Source organism: Carcharhinus amblyrhynchos, chromosome 25, assembly GCF_965287045.1.
Source record: "Carcharhinus amblyrhynchos chromosome 25, sCarAmb.v2.hapA, whole genome shotgun sequence".
NCBI lineage: Eukaryota > Metazoa > Chordata > Chondrichthyes > Carcharhiniformes > Carcharhinidae > Carcharhinus > Carcharhinus amblyrhynchos.
Window position 1 is genome coordinate 24528794 of NC_137348.1, and position 21182 is coordinate 24549975.

The 21182-nt window shown below is 40.0% G+C and overlaps 1 protein-coding gene across 4 annotated transcripts; it reads left to right on the plus strand.

Moving 5' to 3' along the window:
• The first annotated feature begins 2193 nt into the window (after window positions 1-2193).
• On the plus strand, window positions 2194-21059 carry pdcl (phosducin-like). Of its 4 annotated transcripts, none has more exons than XM_080212421.1 (5): window positions 2213-2258; window positions 9867-9964; window positions 15169-15372; window positions 18208-18389; window positions 19154-21059. In XM_080212421.1, the coding sequence occupies exons 3-5, from the start codon at window positions 15210-15212 to the stop codon at window positions 19700-19702; spliced, it is 894 nt and encodes a 297-aa protein (XP_080068547.1). In that variant the 5' UTR covers window positions 2213-2258; window positions 9867-9964; window positions 15169-15209; the 3' UTR covers window positions 19703-21059. The 4 variants fall into 4 exon arrangements, with proteins under 4 accessions (XP_080068545.1, XP_080068546.1, XP_080068547.1 ...); XM_080212422.1 differs by having other exon boundaries at window positions 15182-15372; XM_080212419.1 differs by lacking the exon at window positions 9867-9964 and having other exon boundaries at window positions 2194-2258.
• Window positions 21060-21182: the final 123 nt, after the last annotated feature.

A 21182-nucleotide genomic window follows, 5' to 3' on the forward strand; every position in this document is an offset into this window, starting at 1 on the left:
CGAGGCAGCCTCCACCACTTCAACGGGCAGAGAATTCCAGAGGTTCACCACCCTTTGAGTGAAGAAGTTCCTCCTCAACTCCGTTCTAAACCGCCTCCCCTTTATCTTGAGGCTGTGCCCCCTAGTCCTACTGTCTTTTTTGAGCGGGAAGAGTCTCTCCACCTCTATCCTATCCATCCCATTCATCATCTTATACGTCTCAATGAGATCTCCCCTCATTCTTCTAAACTCTAACGAGTACAAGCCTAGTTTATTCAGCCTCTCCTCATAGCTCAATCCCCTCAACTCCGGTATCAGCCTAGTAAACCTCCTCTGCACTCCCTCCAGGGCCAAAATATCCTTGCGCAGGAAACTGAGATTTACAATTTCATTAAAAGATGAAATTAAAAGTGTCACATATAGAATGATCCTATCACATATTAAGCTGATCCTTTCTTTCACACCATCAGTAACTGTAATACTATATTCTGCACCCTCTTATTTCCTTCTTCCATATGTACTCAATGAATAAAAACTTTATCTGTATAAATCAATTCAATTAATGTAAAAATCATCTAATATTACACACACGAAACCAATGTAGGTGGCACGGTGGTTAGCATTGCTGTCTCATAGCACCAGTGACCCGGATTTGATTCCCTTGGGTCACTGTCTATGCAGAGTCTGCACCTTCTCCCTCTGTCTGCGTGGGTTTCCTCCGGGTGTTCTGGTTTACTCCCACAATTCAGATGATATGATGGTTAGGGGCATTGGCCATGCTAAATTCTCCCTCAGAGTACCCAAACAGGTGCCAAAGTCTGGCAACTGGGGGATTTTTATAGTAGCTTCATTGTGGTATTAATGTAAGCCTACTTGTGACACTAATAAATAAACTTAAAAAAACACAGAATTCTGCACGCTCCCCTTTCCTATCTACCTATGAAGAGTATGTTTTGTCTTTTGATTTGATTTATTATTGTCACACGTATTGGTGTATAGTGAAAAGTTTCTTGCAAACTGCAACACTACACTCCACCTATATATTCTGTGCCTGTGCACCTGTCTCCATTTCACCTGACAAAGGAGCAGAGCTCTGAAAGCTTGTGATTTCAGATTATATAACCTGATATTGTGTGACCTCTCATCTTGATCATCCCAGTCCAATATCGACAACTCCACGTCAGTACATTCTGTAGTATAGCGCACAAGAAACAATACATTTCATTGTATCCCAGTACATGTGACAATAATAAATCATAGAATTCCTACAATGCAGGAAGGAGGTCATTTGGCCCATCCAGTTTTCATCAACCACAATCCCACCCGAGGCCCTATCCCCATAACCCCACATATTTACCCTGCTAATCTCCCCGATGCTAGGTCAATTTAGCATGGCCAATCAAACTAACCCAAAAACCTTTCCTCCCACTTTGGAGAAAACTGGTGCACAGGGAGAATGTGCAAACTCCACACTGTAACCCGAGACCGGGATTGAACCTAGTTCCCTGGTGCTGTGAGGTTAGCAGTTCTAACGAGTGTGCCACGATGCCATCCAATAATAAACTAATTTGAATCAAGTAAAAACTTATCCAATGTCGTGCACACAAAGCTGGGTGTGGTGTGTGCTTATACATTTGAATAATGTTCAGTGTGTCTAGTTGCTCATGATGTGGAGATGCTGGGGTTGGACTGGGGTAAACACAGTAAGAACTCTCACAACACCAGGTTAAAGTCCAACAGGTTTATTTGGTAGCAAACACTTTGCCCCTTTGTCAGCTGAGTGGAGAGTTCTGATCACAAACAGAGCATATAAAGGCACACATTCAGTTTACAGATTACTGATTAGAATGCGAGTCTTTACAGCTAATCAAGTCTTAAAGGTGCAGACAACGTGAGCAGAGATAGCATTAAGCACAAGTTAGAGAGATGTATATTGTCTGCAGACAGGACAGTAAGTGAGATATTGAAAGCCCAGGCAAGTCATGGGAGTCACAGGTAGTGCGACCTGAACCATAAAATCCCGGTTAAGGCAACCCTCATGTGTGCGGAATCAATTACTCAATCAGCCTTGGAGCTTTAACCCCGCCCCCCTTCCCCGAGCGGGACCCGATGACGTCAAGGGCAGGACAGAGCTCTGCGTCGGATTGGTTGGAAGGGAGGCCGGGTACTGGGGGGGGGGTTAGCGGCAACGTTACACGCAGCGATTGGTCGGGGCGTGATGTCAGTCGGTGGACGTCACAATCGGCGGCGGGGACGAGCGGCGAGCGGGAGTCCGGGCGGTAAGGCGACGGTTAAAATGGGGCCGGGAGGGGCGGCAGTAGCAGCCATCTTGAGGTGTCCGTACAGTCAGCTGGCGCGGGCGAGGCGGGGGAAGAAGTCTTTGTGCACCAGGCCTCTGAGTTTGGGTGGGTCGGCTCTGACCGCCGCTGCTTACAGGCCCGGTGCTGTTGTGAGTGGACAGGGTCAGCCCTCCCCTTCCGCCGTATTTGGAATGTTTGGTCAGTGCCCCCTCCCTCCCCAGCCGTATTTTGGGTCTGGGATGTCAGAACTCCCTGGGGGGGGCCGTTTGGGAACAACTTTCATTCTGCAGGCTTACTCTCTTACCAGTCCTCCCACGTATTGTTATTACTCTGCTATAATAATAAGTAGAAGCCCCGATAACAATGGGTTTGCTGGTGTTTTTTTAATGTGGACCATCTAGAAATCGTGTAAATAAGAGACACCAAGGTTCCTAACTTCAGCTCGTTGTCTTTTGGCTTGAAGTCTTATTAACTGGCTCACTCAACCAACTGTATGCAGACATTGTGCATTAAGGAAGGACGTTTGATTCGTCTAGCCCATGCTGGCTCCCTCAGCACAATGTAGTCAATCTTGTTTCCTTGCCTATCCCTGTAGATCTGCGAGTTTATTTCCCCACAAGTGTCTGTGCAACTTCCTTTTCAAAATTGACCACCTCTGCTGCCAGCATTTTGTAGGCAGAGTCAGTGCCTCTTAGGGTGTAAAGCAAGTTCTTTGTTTCCATCTTTCCACCACTGTGCCTCCCCCCATCTCTTGCTGAAAAAATTTATATCTGTGTCCTCTAGTTTTTGTGCCATCAGCTCAAGGGAACCAATTTTCTTTGTCTATCTTATCTAAACTTGTCATAATCTTTACATCTGCATCAAGTCTGTCCTCAACCTCCTTTTTTCCAAGGAGAATAATATCAGCCAGTTTTCTATTCATGCTAACAGACTTGTGAAAAATGTTCAACTTTTGTGTGTTTTTTTAAATAGACCCTTTACTGCTAACCAACATGGAGCATGTTGGAGAGAATAATTGGGAGGAAGGATAACAAGAAGAGAAATAGTGAGGAATAGAGAGACCAAAGGAAATATAATGTCATTAATAATCTCAGAACAGCCCAAAGCACTGCTGGCTAAATCATAAATTCAACTGTGATCTGACGTCTTCCTCTAATCACTCATTCTCACATTTGTTTTTGCACTTAACTGACAGGCAGTAAACCTACTTATATAACCAGAAAGAATGACCTTACTGTAGAATCTAATATAATTCTATTATGGTACTAACTATTGTATTCTCTGGATACAAGATAATGTTTTGTTTTTGTTGCTTGTTGTTTATTAGATTAGTTGAAGCACCAGCTGACAACCTAAGACCTTGTTGAAACTGGAATAAACCGACCTCTATAACCTCCAGCTGTTACTCCCCAGTCTATTTTCTTAATGTGTGGTGAGGAAATAATATATTGTTGGATCCAGTAAAGCACGAGAGCAAAACTCGAATACATCTGCAGCACGTCAATGCATTTTCTGTTAGGAGTCAGTCAGTCATGGCATTAAATGGACCATTTGGCCCGTCAAGTCCCTACTATTCTCTGTGGAGCAATCCAACCAGTCATATTCCCCCACTCTATATCTGTAACCATGCAAGTTTATTTCCCTCGAGTGTTCCTCTAATTTCCATTTGAAATCATCGATCGTCTTTGCTTTCACTCTGCTGGTAGGCAGTAAATACCAGGTCATAACCACGCACTGGATTAAAAAAAGTGCTTGCTCACATCTCCCCTGTCTCTTGCCCAAAACCTTAAATCTGACATGACTACCAAACCTGATGGAGGACATGAAAGGGAAACTGTGCCTAATTTATCAGAGTTTTTTGAGGATGTCTTAGAGGAGGACCAGTAGATGTGATGTGTTTGGATTTCCAGAAGGCATTCAACAAGGTACCTCTTAAAAGGTGAAGTCATAAAATAAGAGCCCGTCTTGTTGGCGGTAGTATATTGGCATAGATGGAGAATTGGCTAATGGGCAGGAAACAGCGAGTGGGGGTAAGGGATTCTTTTTTTAGATTGCGACTTGTAACCTGTAGGGTTCCACAGGGATCGGTGCTGGGATTGCAACTGTATTTACAATGTATGTAAATGACATGGAGGAAGGAAGCGAATGTACTGCAAATTTGCAGATGACACAAATAGTTGGAAAGGCAAGTAGCGAGAGGGACTCAAACAGTTTACAAAGAGATGTTGATGGTTAAGTGAGCAAAAGGTTGGCAAATAGAATATAGTATGTGATGTTGAACATTTTAGAATGGAGAACAAAAGAACAACTGCAGAAAGCTGCAACACAAAGGGACTAGGAAGTACTTGTGCATGAAACGCAGCTAGCACACAGGTGTAACAGGTATACAGGGAGCTGGCTTTTATTTCAAGAGTGTTGGTGTACAAGAGTAGGGAAGTCCTGCTGCAACTGTACAAGGTACTGGTGAGACCACATCTGGAATATTGTGAGCAGTTTTGGTCCCTTTTATTTAAGGAGCGATATAATTTCATTGTAAGCAGTTCAGGATGATTCCCGGTATGAAGGGATTGTCTTATGAGGAAAGGTTAAACATGTTGGGACTGTATCCACTGGAATTTAGAATGAGAGCTGATCTCTTTGAAACATATTTGATACTCAAGAGACTTGACAGGGAAAAATGCTAACAGTATGTTTCTCCTCATGGGAGACTCTAGGACCAGATGGCATAGTCTCAGAAAAAGGGGTGCCAATTTAAGACAGACGAGGAGGAATTATTTTGAGTCTTTGAAACTCCTTGTCACAGGGCGCTCTGGGTGCAGAGTTCTGGTGCACATTTAAGGCTGAGATAGGTTAAGTTTTGATCAGTAAGAGGATCAAGGGTTACAGGGAAAGGGTGTGAGGAATGGTGGATCTACCATGATCCTGTTGAATGGTGGAGCAGGCTTGAGGGGCTGAATGGCCTACTCCTGTTCCTATTTCCTATGGTCTTGTGTGTTTTGCTGGTTGTGCTTCAGACCTGTTAAAGAGTGAAAAGCGCAGTGTTGGTGAACAGCAGCTTGGCAAAGTTCTGTCTCTATTCATTTTGTATAGGTGAATCAATTGTACAGTAGATTTTGCATTTGAGTTACATCAATACAAAATATGCAGTATGATTGTAATTTTTAATGAAATACTTGTGTTCTGGTTATTTATCAAAAGTGGCTGGGGCAACCTTGATAAATGTAATTATCAAGGTCTCCTGGGCGCAGTGGTTTGCCTCACAGCACCAGGGACCCAGGTTCAATTTCTGGTTTAGGTCACTGTCTTGTGGAGTTTGCACATTCTCCCTGTGTCTGCGTGAGTTTCCTTTGGGTGCTCTGGCTTCCTCCCACAGTCTAAAGATGTGTGGGTTAGGTTGATTGGCCATGCTAAATTGCCCCTTGGTGTCAGGGAGACTAGTTACAGTAAGTGCATGTGGTTATGGGGATAGGGCCTGGGTGGGATTGTGGTTGGTGCAGATTCAATGGGCCAAATGGCCACCTCCTGCAATGTAGGATTCTATGATCTAACCATGGTAGCCTACATGTCTTGGGACATGAGGGCAATTTAGCATGGCCAATCAACCAAACCTGCATTTTCTTTTCATAATAAAACCGACGAAAAGGTACTGGGGTGTATTTTTCCACTCATGGGGGAGACTAGAATTAGGGGATGCAATTTAACAATAAAGAGGCCTTTTTTTAAAGATAGAGGTGAGCATTTTTTTCTCTTGGAGGACAATTCCTATGTGGCACTCTCTCCCTTATAACGCAGTAGGTCATTGAATTTATTCAAGGACGCATTAGACCGGTATTTGATGGAAAGGGAGGCAGGGGCCGTGGGGGAACAGACAGGAAAGTGGAATTGAGACCACAGCCAAATCAGCCATTAGCTTATTGAATGGTAAAATAGGCTCAGTGGGCTAAATACCCCTGCTCCTAGGTTCCTAAAGCAGTAATCAATGTTCTGAACTTATCTGTTTTTCAAAGCCGATATCATCATCTCACTTCACTAATAAAAAAAATTACTTGGCAATAGAATGCTACTAAATGACACTGTAAATGTTTGAAGTACACATGCAAATAACTCTGCAGTAACAAGGGTGTTGGATTTGGGCCAAGATAGCATACTCTCTTCAAATTCAAAATTGCTTAATTCATAGTATCTGATAGTTTGATCTTTTTAGACTAAGTTTCCACTTTTCTGCAACGTAATAGAATCCCTTCACTATGGTGCGGAAGGAGGCCGTTCAGCCCATCAGATCTGCACTGACAACAATCACACCCAGGTCCTAACCCGTAACCCCACATATTTACGCTGTTTGCTGCCCTGACACTAAGGACCAATCAACCTAATCTACACATCTTTGTAGTGTGAGAAGAAACTGGAGCACTCGGAGAAAACCCATGCAGACACAACAATAACAGGCAAACTCCACACAGTCACTCGGAATTGAATCTGAGTTCCTGGTGCTGTGTACTAACCGCTGTTCCATCATGCCACCACCATGTATCTGATATTTTAATTCAAAAAAATTGGACAATTCATTTTTTTAAACTGCAAAATGACTTATCAAGAGAAGTCTGCATAACACCTTCCCACTCACTGCTGTCAAAGTAGGTACTGGTGTTGGACTAGCTCCAAGTGGGTATACAGAAATTTGGTTTGACTATATTTTTGATTAACTTGTTTGGTCACTCCATTAAATGAGGGAACACTTCCCAATTTAAGGTAGCATTTACACTGCAAATATGATGTCAGTGTGAAGTGCTTTCCTCTAGGGAAACTCGCTTCAGTCTTTGGTGTGATGTGAAATTGCTTGTGAATGTCATTTCTATGTCACGATGAGACTAGTTAGCAGAAATTAAATTTACATGTTTTAGATTGCAAAGGAATTGAACAGAAAATTTATTGGCTTCAGGATAAATGGAAAATGTCTTCTTTGCCTTAAAAAAAAATTATGAAAGTTTAGAATGTTCCTTTAGAATGTTAGTTCCATGATTAGAGATCAATTGAATAATCAAAAATTAAAATACAGTCTTAAGATAGGTGTGTCTGGTGCAAGAAGGGAAGGAATTCAAGACATATTTGAATATTTCAAAAAAAATAAAGTTGCACTGTCTTTGAAACAATAAACAAGTATGCTCATTAAGTTTTTCTTGATTGCATGGAGAATAACATTCAACATGTCACAAGTTTGCAAGACACATGGGGTTTGGATGTACCCTGAGGTGTTCCACACCTTCAACAACACTCCCAGAGAGATTTTGTGTTTTGATTCTTTTTGCTGTGTATTCTTATTAAGGTCTATAATTCAAGATTTTTTTGTTAGTTAACCTTTACCCAATTTTTCACGGTAATTGGGATGTCTATTTATTGTTTTATTGTTTTTAATTAATGTGGCACAAGATTAGGGTTGTCACTTGAGAGGAAATGACTATTTTCATTTGAAAGCTTGTTTTCCCAGATTCTCTCCACATCATGTGTCATAACTGACAAGTTATCCTAATTGTCAGCATAAATGTATCATTTACTTCCATCATTCTCTTAATTGAGAAAAATTAATTCATATGCGTGAGGATTTCTAGGTAGATTGTTTGTCTTTTTATTGTTTTGACTGCTTACAATTCTACTGTGCTGTGAAATTCCAGAAAAGCTCACGTTACTTTGGCCAGGCTGTTTTTAATCCTGTCCACCCTTCTAGGGATATAGTTTATTTGATGGGATGGTTTATGCTGCAATTCTTTAATCTCGTTCTGCCAAATTTAAACCATAATCTCTCTCTAAGTGCATTCCAGGCTGATGCGTTTTGAAAATGCTGTCATAGATTTCATAGAATCCTACAGTGCAGACGGAAGCCATTCGACCCATCGAGCCTGCGCCAACCACAATCCCACCCAATTTCTATCCCCATAATCCTACGCATTTACCCTAGCTAGTCCCTGTGACGCTAAGAGTCAATTTAGCATGGCCAGACCCCTAACCTGCACATCTTTGGTGTATGGGAGGAAACCAGAGGAAACCCACGCATACGTGGAGAGAACGTGCAAACTCCACACAGACAGTGACCCAAGCCGGAAATCAAACCAGGGTCCTTTACGCTGTGAGGCTGCAGTGCTAATCACTGTGCCATAATGCAGCCTATAACTTCATTTTGAACATTTTCAGAGTTCCTGCTGTTTTATATTGAACTGTCAGTGTCCTCGTGGGGTTTTGAGAAAATTTAATACTGACAGCAAGAGAGGAAACCAGACTTCAGAAACATGCTATGTGAAAATTAGTGTGTATTTGAAACACCTCTGATATTTTAATGTTGAACTTTAAAATAAATTTGTTACTGCCACTTGAAATAATGGACAGAGGAATTGAAAATATTTGCTAACTTTCATTATAAGTCAAGCTTAAGAAATGTAATTGGAGTTTTTCTTCTTGTCTAGTTTCTTTAATGTTGCTGCCATCTTAAAGTTTTGTGGAGTATGCTTTTTAAAAATTGTTCTGTGATATTAAGGCTTCAAATCATTTACCTCCGTGACCCCCCCCCCAACCCCCCCAACCTGAGCATCATTATATTTGCATTATTTCTCAGTATTTTGGTTTTGGGGTAATCAGTCTACTGATACAAATATATCTGCCAAGCTGGGATTGTCCCTCAATCCCACTAGTCGTAAAAACGACTGCACCAGCTGTTGTGTACAGCTTGAATTTAACCCCATGGTGAGTTAAAGGCTGGGACAGCCTTCAATCCAAACATATAAAATTTCAATCTTTTAATGTATTCCAAATCATTGTACATTTCGTAGTGGAAGCCGATCTGTTTTCATGCAAGGAGATGAACGTGGTCTCAGTGCTGGATGAATGAATAAATTCAGGAACCTTTGTAATTTCTTTTGACATAATTCTTAGCCTTCCAGCTTCATTGATATGCTGTAGGTCAGTAAAAATGAACACAGGATGGCTGTGTCCCTATTTCTAAATTCCTGAAGTTAAAGCCTTTTCTGTACTTCAGGACTTTCTACTGTGTATATTTAGCTGTGGAACAGACTCCTCTGTAAGATGGCAATTTAAGATTATAAACCATCTTCTAGGATTACTATACACATCGGGAGCAAATAAGGTTTTCAGCTTGCATGTTTACCTAGTTATCTAGTTTTACTGTGTCTTCTGTTTTAAGTATTTGGAACAGGACCTACATTAACACTGAAATATATGCTGAGATTTTTTTATATATAGTTCACTTTCATTATAATCCCAACCAAGGTTTGTAGGTGCTTTGTGTAAAGAGAAGCTTCTTTTTTTAGTAAACATTTGTTTATGGCTGTATTTAAGCATTGAGTGTTTGAAATTGAGCTCAAGCCCTTTGATTTGTATTACATTACTCATGGACAGGTTCACTGCATCTATTACAGATGTGTGCACATCTGTATTTAAATTTTTTCCATCAAAACAAAAGCTGGAAATGTTTTATTTATAGGATGTGAGAAGTCATGTGTTTTCGTCATTGGTGCTCCAATTAGCGTGTTATAGATTTGAGAAAAAAACGATTAGCTAATGTCTCATGTGGTTGTTCAGTTGACAGGTTGTTTTGTGATTGAATGTCAGGAAGTTACTTCAGTCTTGCTTTGCTTCTGATTTCACTGAGCTATCAGTGTGGTGGCACCTGAGGACAGGTAAGAAATGGCTTTTTGACCAGAAAAGATCTAAAATGTTTGCTGTTTGTAGACTTTTTTAAAAAAAGCACTTTTTGACCAGTATTAGATTAGACGGCTAACTACTGTATACAGTTTGAGATTCGTATTGCGCTTGTTATGCTTGGTACAGGAAGAAAGCTTTTTTGATGGTTTTGTGTTTGGACGGGTTGGATTGTTAGGTTAGTGTATGTTCATCTGTGGTTTTATCATTTGAGTGATAGAGGTACGTCCTTCCTTTTGCTGTGTGCTGTGAAGCTTTTTCCAATAAAGGTAGTGTACTGATGTATATTGAACAGATGTTGCTGTATCTTCTGAAACTGATAGCTTTTAAAGTGGTAGGGATATAGTGCTGTAACATTTTATTAGCTATATATTCAGACATCTTTTGTAACTTTCACTCAAGTTTTTGATTGTTTAGCCTGTTAACCTAAAAAGTGGCTAACTAACAGGATGGTGTGCAACAGAGATCAGTTTACATTTTTATAATCGATTTGGATGAAGGGACAGAGGGTATTGTTAATAAATTTGCTGGCACTACAAAGGTAGATAGAAAAGTAAGTTGCGAAGAAAGCATGAGGCTATAAAGTGACATAGGTTAAGCAGGTGAGCAAAGATTTTGCAAATGGAATATGATGTGGGAGTATGGGAAACAGTCAATTTCAGCAGGGAGAATACAAAATAAATAAATTTTAAATGCTGAGCGATTCAGAGCAATCGGAATGTTCTACTGCATAAATCACAAAATATTAGTGTGCAGATATATTATGTAATTAAGAAAGCTAATAGAATTGGTTAGAAAAGTGGGGAGGCTATGCTTCAGTTGTACAGGGCAATGGTAAGATCACATCTGGAGTATTGTGTACAGTATTGGTCTCCTTATTTAAGGAACGATATAAGTATGTTAGAAGCAGTTCAGAAAGGGTTTGCTAGACTAATAGCAGGAATAAACGGGTTGTCTTATGAGGAAAGGCTGGGGAGGCTTGTATCCAGTGGAGATTTGGTAAGTAAGAGGTGATTTGGTTGGAATCTTTAAAATCCTGAGGAGTATTGACAGGATGGATGTGGGGTGGATGTTTCTTCTTGTGGGAGAATCTAGAACTGGGGTCACAGTTTAAAAATAAGGGTTGCACACTTAAGACAGAGATGAGGAGAATTTTTGAGTCTTCCAAACTGTCTTTCTCAAAAGACAGTGGAAACTAAATCTTTGAATATTTTTAAGGCAGAACTAGATAGATTATTGATTAACAAGTAAATGAAAGTTATCAGAAGTCGGTGGGAATGTGTAGGTTATAGTCAGATCAATCAAGACCTTCCTGAATAGCGGAGCAGGCTTGAGAGGCTGAGTGGCCACTCCTTTATTTGTATCCTTGCCTATTGCAGACAGAGCAATAATTAAAAGTTAAGGCTTTTCCATTTGAAAAGCAAAGCATCTATTAGAAGCTGCACAACTGTAGAAAAAGATTAGAGTAAAATCCAAAAGACTTTATTCCCTTATTTTATAGTTTGTAGTCTAAGTGGTTGGTTTTAGCCATTCAGTGTCAGCATTATTCAGAGGACTCTGAGTCTCCAGACATAATCATTTACCTCACAGCTTCCCACCCCAAAACTAATACAGTTGAGCTTGCACTCAAATGTTTTACCTTGAAAACCTAGTCACTAGGAAATGTGGTAGTTTGTGCACAGCACAGACAACAGTGATTTATGTACGTTAATGATATTTTAATTGGCAGATAACATTGTCCAGTACTGCCAAAGGATGTCCCTCTGAGAGCAGAGGGAATCTCCCATTAATGCCTTATCCAAATGATACCTGTGGCAGTGCATGTTGTGAATTTAAACCCCATGATTTTCTGACTCAGTTGTAAATGTGCTCCCACTTAACTAAGGATGATGCCATGAATTGGAGGTTAGAGGATGGGGAATAATTGGAGTAGGCAGCAGAGATATAATTCAGTATCTATTCTAATGGCATTATTATATTTCCATAATAAATTGTGAATATGCAATTCTAGATGTGGTTTAAAAACTGAACTTTTACAGATATGAACATGTTTATTAAGTGTAATAGTTTTTATATGCCTGAAATCACAAATGATGCCTGTATAGTGGAGAGCTATGGCTGTTGTTCACTGTGCTGTAATGAATCCTGCACATGTAAGAGTACCAGGACCAGTCAGGATAAATGCCATAAGCATAGATAAGGGTCATGGGTGGAGGGGGGGAGACTGGTAATGTTAAAATGGCGGCGTGGGCTCGTTGGGCCGAAGGGCCTATTTCCTGGGCTGTTTTTGTTCTTTGTAAATGCATCACCTAGTGTGGTACAGATTATTAAGTGCCAAATGGCTCCTGATTTGAGTCTATTCATCCTACATGGTGTGAACACAAGTGCCAACTGGGAGAGGGGGGAAAAATTGGCAAAATCCTGTTTGAGTATGTGAATAAAGGGTTTATTTTTTACATAACCCCTGTCAAGTATCAAAAATGGTCATGTGACACTCGCATTTGTTCTGACCTAAATGCATCACCCTTTATCAGAAAACCTTTGGATGAATTGCATTGCGAAAATGTGAAATCATACATGTATATTTAACATGTGAGTTCAGATGTGAGATAGTCAATAGGCATGAAGTAGCAGATTATCTATTCTGGGTTTAGTTTGGGATTTGAACTCCTTTTGAGCAGTGTTTTGTTTCGAATTCCTATTAAAATTCATTTGCATATTGCCAAATGTAAAATCTGCTATGAACTGATGCAGTTAGGTATCCATTTCTTTTAAAATCAAGTTATTGCTGAGAATCATTGAATCTCACAGCGCAGAAGAAGACCTTCGGCCCGTCAAATCTGCACTGACACATTAGATACCAAACTACCAGCTAATCCCATCTGCCAGCATTTGGTCCATAGCCCTGAACGTTATGATGTGCCAAGTTCTCATCCAGATACTTTTTAAAGGATGTGAGGCAACCTGCCTCTGACACCTTCCCAGACTGCACGTTCCAGACTGTCACCAGCCTCTGGGTAAAATGTTTTCTCACGTTCTCCCCCGAACCTCTTGCCCCTCACCTTGAACCTATGCCCGTTGTGACTGACCCTTCAACTAAGGGGAACAGTTGCTCCTTATCCACTCTGTCCATGTGTCTCATAATTTTGTACACCTCGCTCAGGTCATCCTTCAGTCTTCTCTACTTCAGAGCAAACGACCCAAGCCGACAAAGCTTCAAAAATATTTCTTGATTTGAGTGGTAACTTGATGAGGTTTAATTACAGTTGAAGTGAGTTTGCCATGGAAGATAAACAAGTTTAATCAGCATCAATCCATCCTCTATAGAATGTGAATAACCTTGTTTCAAATGAGTGAAAATGACTTTTTAAAATTATACAGAGCAATTTGCAAGTTACATTGTGATACAGTTGTCAGTTTCATAGTAAATTTAAACACTTTAGAACTTAGAGCATGCCTGGGACTATCTGGCACCCAAAAGGAATCTGAATTTTTAGAAGCTCCTTGAAGGCCTCAAATGCTGGAATTTGCAGCAAATTGCAATGGTGGTCAAATCATCCAGGGGGCATGCTCGGTTTAGTGGGTGGAGTCTTTTAACTTTTTTTAACAAGTGCAAAAGGTTATAGAAAATCAGTTTGCACTGAATGTAACTTGCATTTAAAATCCTACATTTTTATTTTTCATTTTTATTCCATCCAAAAATGCCAAGTTCAAATTGAATCCACTTCATGGTCCCCATGAGAGGGACCAACAAGACCCAAGCTGACAAGATGAAGCATTGCACCCAATCTTGGGCTTGATCCAAATAAGATCCAGGCTGACAAGATATTGCACCCATCCTGGGCTTCAAGTAACACTTCACCTTAGCCAAAAGGCCACGATGGCTTTAACAAATTGCATCAGGCGTGCCTCGGTTGAACCTTATTTGCTACCCTGATCATTGACTCTTCCCTAGCATGAATTATGCTGATCTCGAATGAATTGCATCAAAAAAAAAACATAGCCAGTTGAAAGCTGTACCCTGTGGCACCTTATTTAAGTGGACTTAACTGCAAATTGCATTAATAATTTATGTGGCAGATTTCCTGCCTTCAGTTTGTGTTATGCAATATTAGTGTTGCAACAAGGGTTTAGTGGTAATCTGCTTTTAAGATGGGTAAGCTATATCGATGCTTGAATTTTAAAATATTTGTGGAATAAAAAGAAAAGTCCTATAGACTTCATTGGTCAAGGCAGATCCCAGTTTTGGTGTATCTTGATTGGATGTTATTTTCAGGCGAGAACACCTGGGAAATTATTATGTTATGCCTTAATTGCCATTGTACTTACCTTTACCTCCGTGTTTTAGGTAAATAGATTTGTCATTTCCTTCGGGAATCTTGCAGAAGCATAACCAGCAAATGCAAAACTTGGTTACAAGGCACATCTTCTGTTAGCTGTGGTCTCATAAAACTGCACCCATTCATGCTTGGCCACTATATCATAACTTTTCTACTTTCTGTTGGATTCTGCTTAAAAGTGTGCTAGCTGAAGAACAGATATTTAAAGCACATTCTGTTGGTGTGATTGTTATTTAGCTATGCACTTTAGTGTACTTACCATATTATTTACTACGATTTAGCCAGGACGGGAAAATTTTAGCAAGAAGAAAAATTAGGCTGGCGTTATTTCCCTTGGGACAGAGGCTGAAGGCTGACTTAATTCAAGGGTGTAAAATTATGAAGGACTCTTGAGAGAAAATAGGGATGGTCCGTTTACCTTTAAAGGGTCAAAAACCAGATTTAAAGTAATTGGTAGAAGGATTAGAGTGAAGATGAGGAAAGTGTTTGTCATCCAAAATGTGGTAGAGACTGAGAACTCGTGTACTGAATTATGTGTTCGAGGCAGAAACTTCCACTATGTATAAAAAGTTCTTGGATGTCTACCCAGGCAATGACAGACAGAGCTGCAGAATTCATGTAGGAAAGTGGGATTAAGCTGGTGACTTTTTGACAGCATAGACCCTGTGGGCTGAATGGCACACTATTGTAAATTTTCTATGATTTCCATGTGTGTTCATAGTACCTTTTGACTTTGGATGTTGAAACAACCTATTGGTATATCAGACAGGTGTTAAGAAGAATAGCAATTTTCTAACACACTTGTATCTAAATTATATTAATACGGTGTTCTGATCTCTCAGTATTCTCTCCTAGTTAATCTTGGTCTGAATCACTGGTTGCAATGACTACATTGGATGATAAGATCCTTGGAGAAAAGCTCCAGTACTACTACAGCAGCAGTGAGGATGAAGACAGCGATCGTGATGAGAATGAACAAAAGACCGTGAAAAATCCAGGAATTTCTGTTGACGCAGAAGTCCGGGAACGTAGTGCCGTTAACACAGGTACTGGATAAGACATTTCAGGGAAAGCAGGAAATGTTAGCTGTTGTAATATATTTTAGACATTTTGGTTCAGGGACTCATTTTTAAGCATTTCAAAAATTATTTGATGCCATTATATTCAGTGAAGTACTTAATCATGATTGTCACTCCTTCAGTAATTATTTAAAACAGGTTGTTAAATTTCTAGGCCAAAGTTTCCTCCATTCACTAATTGTATTAAAGTGGTAAGTGTGAATATATACAATGTGTATGATTTCGCTGCATAAAATAGAAATCTTTCAGCACCTGTCTCCCACTTAAAGGAAGCATATTTGAATTTACTCCATTTATCTCTGGTGCTTTGTAAATGAATTTAACTGGTAATTTTCTGTGTTGTTAAATAAAGTTTATTTTGATAAAAGTGTCTTAGTTTGTCAATAGAATCACAGCCAGTGTGAAACATCTTGGGGGAAATGCAAAAAAAAATTCGAAGTGTTGAATTTGCGTAAAAACGAGTAAATCGGGCTGGTTTTTTCAGTGTGATTTCAAAATGAATCTCCCACATTGCGTTGCAGAGTGCGCTAGCATGAATCACTCCAAAAAGCTGTGGGCGGGGTCTGTTCCCACTAGATAGGCTGGCAGCATAGCGTTAGATGCCCCTTGGGCAGTTCCGGGGGAAGCTGACACTGCCAAGGTGGCAGTGCCCAGGGGGTACCCCTCACCACTGACCCTCTGGGGGCCCTCGATTGTCCTCCTTCACTCCAGCGGGGCCGGGCTGCTAGCTCCCCATTGTTGTAAACCCCACTGGAGTGAAACACTCCTGGCAGCGATGGAGATGCTAGCGGACCCAGAGACTTCAGTCCTGGGCCCACTAATGAAATGTAAAATCCATTTAAATTGTCATTTGCATAATTGTCTGGTGTAGAGCTGACGGTGCCGGGAAGCCAACTGCTCGAGAATCACAGAGGCCATGGCACCTGGTGGGGAGCCCAGTAAACGGCCTCCACTTGAGTCTCCTGGTTTGCCGCACTACGAAGTAGCTCAGTGGGATGGGAGAATTACCGCCCTTGCCCCCCCCCCCCCCCCAACGCCTTGCCTTTGCGCTAGAAGTAGAAAATTATTGAAGTCTGGTCTCGCATCATACTGTACCTTGGAGTTTCTGATCTTTACCCTAACAGTAATAGAGCAGCATTGGAGGGGTCAGGAAAAATTGAGAAGTTTGTTGGGGAGTAAATGTTATTTTGTTTATAAACGGGACCTGGGACCATATCTGCAAATGTTCTCATCAAGGGGCAGATTACAAATGAGGAAAGGATTTGTGTCAATGATCAATCTGGGATTCTGCAGGTGGTAATGCAGGAATGGGAAGAGAAACAGTTGGTAGAAAAGCTATGGTGAAGATGCAATGATTAAAACTGGAAGCAGCAAAGGCCCCACAGAGCTGAACAACAAGAGAGAAGTGTTGGAGCAGGACACAGATGGAAAGTGCCAGAAGCCACTGGCAGATCGAGGAAAGATAATGTGCCATGGGTGGTATTATAAAGAATATCATTCCTGATTGGTTAGTGACTGAAGATGGAGGGGAGTATGGGAACCTTGTGTGTATTCAAACATGGGGGCCTCTTTGCTTTCTCTAAGTTCTGTATCTTCCTCTACTTCAAACATTCCTTTAAACGATGCAGTAGTCCCCATCACAGCTTCTGTAGCTTTAATTCGTAAGGCTAATTCGGAGAGTACCTCCTTAAGCTGGTCTCTGCCTCTGATAAATAGAATAGCACAAAGGTAGGATTGAATTGCACGTTGTGAGATGTAAATTACTTTTAATATAAAATTCTGCAGCAATACCTCAGATTCATGTTGATCAAACAGGATTCTTCAAGTTGTCAAACTCTGCAGTGGAAGTTGGCCACAAGTTTTATTGTAAATAGTCAAGTAAAGTTTGTTTATTAGTCACAAGTAATATTGCAATGAAGTTGCTGTGAAATTCCACTAGTCGCCACACTCCAGCACCTATTTGGGTCAATGCACCTAACTAGTATGTCTTTCAGACTGTGCGAGGAAATCGGAGGAAACCCATGCAGACACGGGAGAACATGCAAACTCCACACAGACAGTGATCCAAGCTGGGAATAGAACCCGGGTCTCTGGTGCTGTAAGGCAGCAGTGCTAACCACTGTGCTACTGTGCTTCTTACGATACTACAAAATAAAAAAGATTGTTGTCATAGCATTGAAACTCTTGAAATTCTTCCTGTGCCATAACTTATTGATGTAGAATTTGATAAGTTAATATCATGTACCAGCATGAAAACCTTCCGTCCGTAGTCAAACCAGATTCTGCATTATTCATCAGAAACATTGTACAATTGTTTTGTGTTTGATTAAATGTAGCATGTTTTAAAATACAGATTCATTTTGAGTGTTCACGTGTACCTCGAGTCCATAATCAAATAATAAATAGATATCAACAAAAACATGTCATTAATGGATACCACTGTAGTTCATTGTTTCTCATTGAAGTGCATGAGGTTGAGTTTATTTTGAAAAGAGAGAATAAATTTACAAATTAATGAAATGGACAACTGGGGAGTTCTTTAAAACATGCTTGTATTATAATTTGTAATGGACTTCAATTAGATATTAAGCTAAAATGAATTTTCAAAGCTACTTGTGAAAAGGATTCATTAACCTCCTGTAATAATGAAAACACATTGAACACATGGAACATACATTACACCTTTTCCGCACATTTCACAGATTATGAAGGTTATGCTCTGTCACATTCGCCTCATGCTTGCAGTCCAGTGGATGCTTTTATTTTTGTTAATTGCTGTTGTGTTCATTCCTCTTTGTGCAGGCCCTAAAGGAGTGATAAATGACTGGCGTCGGTTCAAACAGCTTGAAACAGAGCAGCGTGCAGAGCAGCGCCGGGAGGTGCGAAGACTCATCAAGAAACTCTCAATGAGTTGTAGGTCTCATTTGGACGAAGAGAAGGACCAGCAGAAGCAGAGAGTGCTCCAGGACAAAATCAATGGAAAGGTTAATATTGTGATATGTAACCTGTCCACCAGGGAGCACATGGGCTGTGGAAATAGCAAACACAACAAAGAGAATTGTATGGAGGTTCTGTGCTTAAATATTCAGAAATTTTGCTAAAATGAAACACTAATTATAGAAGATCACTTTGCAGAAAACTGATTACAAACTGAAAGTCCGCAGTTTTATTAGATCATTCCACGTTTAATTTTAGATTAACTTGACTAAAGTAAAATGTATTCAGTGGCCAGAGAAATTTTTCACTTTGTCAATTTTTTAATTTTAAAGTTCTTTGCGGGTACTGTAGGTATTAGTTCTGAACAGCAATGCTGATGCCATTAGAACCAGATAAAGAAGGGGAGGCAGTGGCATACTGGAATTGTCAATGAACTAATAATCCAGAGATCTAGAGCTTGGGGGACTCAGGTTCAAATCCAGCCAGTGCAGATGGGGTAATTTGAATTCAATAAAAATCTGAAATTAAGGATCTAATGATCACAAAGCCATTGTCAAAAAAACCTATCTGGTTTACTAACATTGTTTAGGGAAGAAAATCAGCCATCCTTATCTGGTCTGGCCTACGTTTGACTCCACACCCACAGCAATGTGGTCGATTCTTAACTGTCCCCTCAAGAGTATTTGGGGACAAGCAAAGAATGCTGGCCCAGCCAGTGATGCCCTTGTCCCATGAACTAATTTAAAAAAGTAACTAAAATTAGTGAGAAATTTGTACATGTTCAAATCTATTGTTGAATTTTGTGCTGTAGATGACGATGAAAGAATGCAACATGTTGCATGAGAAGGATGATGAAGAGTTTTTGGAGCAATACAGGAAGCAGCGAATGGAGGAGATGAGGGAACATCTGTATAGTGGAAAGCGTTTTGAAGAGATCTATGAACTGGACAGTTCCCAAGCCTTCCTGGACACAATCGACAAAGAGGAAAAGAATACACTCATAATGGTGCATATCTATGAAGATGACCATCCTGGATGTGAAGCCATGAATGGATGTCTGATTTGTCTGGCGACAGAATACCCAGTTGTGAAATTCTGCAAAGTCCGCAGTTCTGTGATTGGAGCCAGTGCTAGATTCACTGGTAATGCTTTACCTGCTCTGCTAGTCTACAAATGTGGAGATTTGATTGGCAACTTTGTGCGCATCACTGACCAACTTGGATATGACTTCTTTGCAGTGGATTTAGAGGCATTTTTGCGCGAGTATGGTGTATTGCCAGAGAAAGATGTGGTGTCACCTACATCCATTCAGAGTGCTTCGGTGTCTCGTAGTGATGATAGTGATCTGGATGTTGACTAGTGAGAAAGAGCTCATACAATATAATTTACTGGTTCAGGGTGGTCATCATGGAGGCTTAGTTTATTTCTAGAGCACATTCAAAGTAATTTACTCTTTTTAGAAAGTGGGCAGCTACCACTACCTAAGTTATTATGTGGACTACTGATCTGAGGTGGTGCTTGTTTTTAATCTTTACACAAACTCTCCCTCAGCAATGTATATTAATCAGATCAGCATATGTTTTGTTCTTGCCCAGGTTATCTTTTGCCTCTGACCATGGTCCTGTAATTTTACATACTAGTCCATTTTTATTCATGTACGCAGCAGGCCCGCCAATATCAGCGGTTACTAATATAAGAGTAGTGTAAAACATTCCAATGTGTTTACTGTAGAAACTACTTGCTTTGGAGTGGTTCTGAGATGATATATGGTAAATGTTCCTTGCAACAAACTCAAGTCAAGCTATGCATTTGTTGAAGCTATGCTAAATATGCAATTAGATTCATACTGATGATTGCAAATAATGAAAATCTGACAGCATGCTTAGTTTCTGAACATGTATATCTACTGAAGGAGATATATTGTAGCACTGTATATCATTTCCTTTGTATTCTATTTTTCTTCCAAGTTTGACTTTGATAAACTTTCTAACAAAATAATCTGCTTTCCTGCTATTTCATGAGGGTTTCAGTTCTTTGTAATTATACCAGAATGTTGCAGATAAAGCACTTTTTCTGACAAATTCTTAGAGATCCTGATCTCCCCATAACTGTCAGTCACTTCCACTGCTAAGACTAACTTGAGGGGACACCATGAATCACTTTAATTTGTACCTCCCTGGTCCCTCTATGTCGTTCCCCAAATCTTTCATGCAATGCTGTAATTTGTAATGAGTTTACTTTGTGGATTGCTTTGTATAAATGCAAATAGTTTGCATTCTTCCTAAACTTGTAGACATTTCTGCATCTTTAATTATATCCATGTGCAAAAGTAATTTCTGTTAGTTATACTGTGAAGCATGATTGTTCATGTTAAGTTGCATTATTTGCATGAAGTTTAAATAAGCACCAAATTTCCAATAAACGTAGCATTTGAGTGTTAAGGTGCCTCAATAGCATGGTAACAATCAGATTTTATAGGCAGTTTTAAAGAGTTATTATTTGTGTGCTTAGCATTTGTAATTCTGAAGGTGTAACTGTATATTGAGTTTAAAATGTCCCAAATAATGGATAGTTATTGTGTAATGTCTAACATTGTAACTTTTGTAATTTTGCTTCCTGTGAATGCGTTGTATTTTTAATAGTTCCAGTTACAAAGGAAAAGAAATGTACTTCATTTTCCATTGTCTCCTAATCTAATAAAAAAGTGACATAATCAGATTGTCTGTCTGTTCCTTTATTATAATTTGAACACTCCTTAAAGTAGGTTTTCAGCATCTGTCCCAAATTTTCTCTGATCAAATGCACTGACCTTGTTTTATTAAATGACTGTTGTACACTGA

What these genes read in the sequence shown, in the direction of transcription:
- pdcl (XM_080212419.1), top strand. Translation starts at nt 15,210, where the DNA reads ATGACTACATTGGATGATAAGATCCTTGGAGAAAAGCTCCAGTACTAC. An exon ending in ACGTAGTGCCGTTAACACAG is followed by an intron (nt 15,373 to 18,207) that starts GTACTGGATAAG and finishes CTCTTTGTGCAG; the next exon opens with GCCCTAAAGGAGTGATAAAT. An exon ending in AGGACAAAATCAATGGAAAG is followed by an intron (nt 18,390 to 19,153) that starts GTTAATATTGTG and finishes TTTGTGCTGTAG; the next exon opens with ATGACGATGAAAGAATGCAA.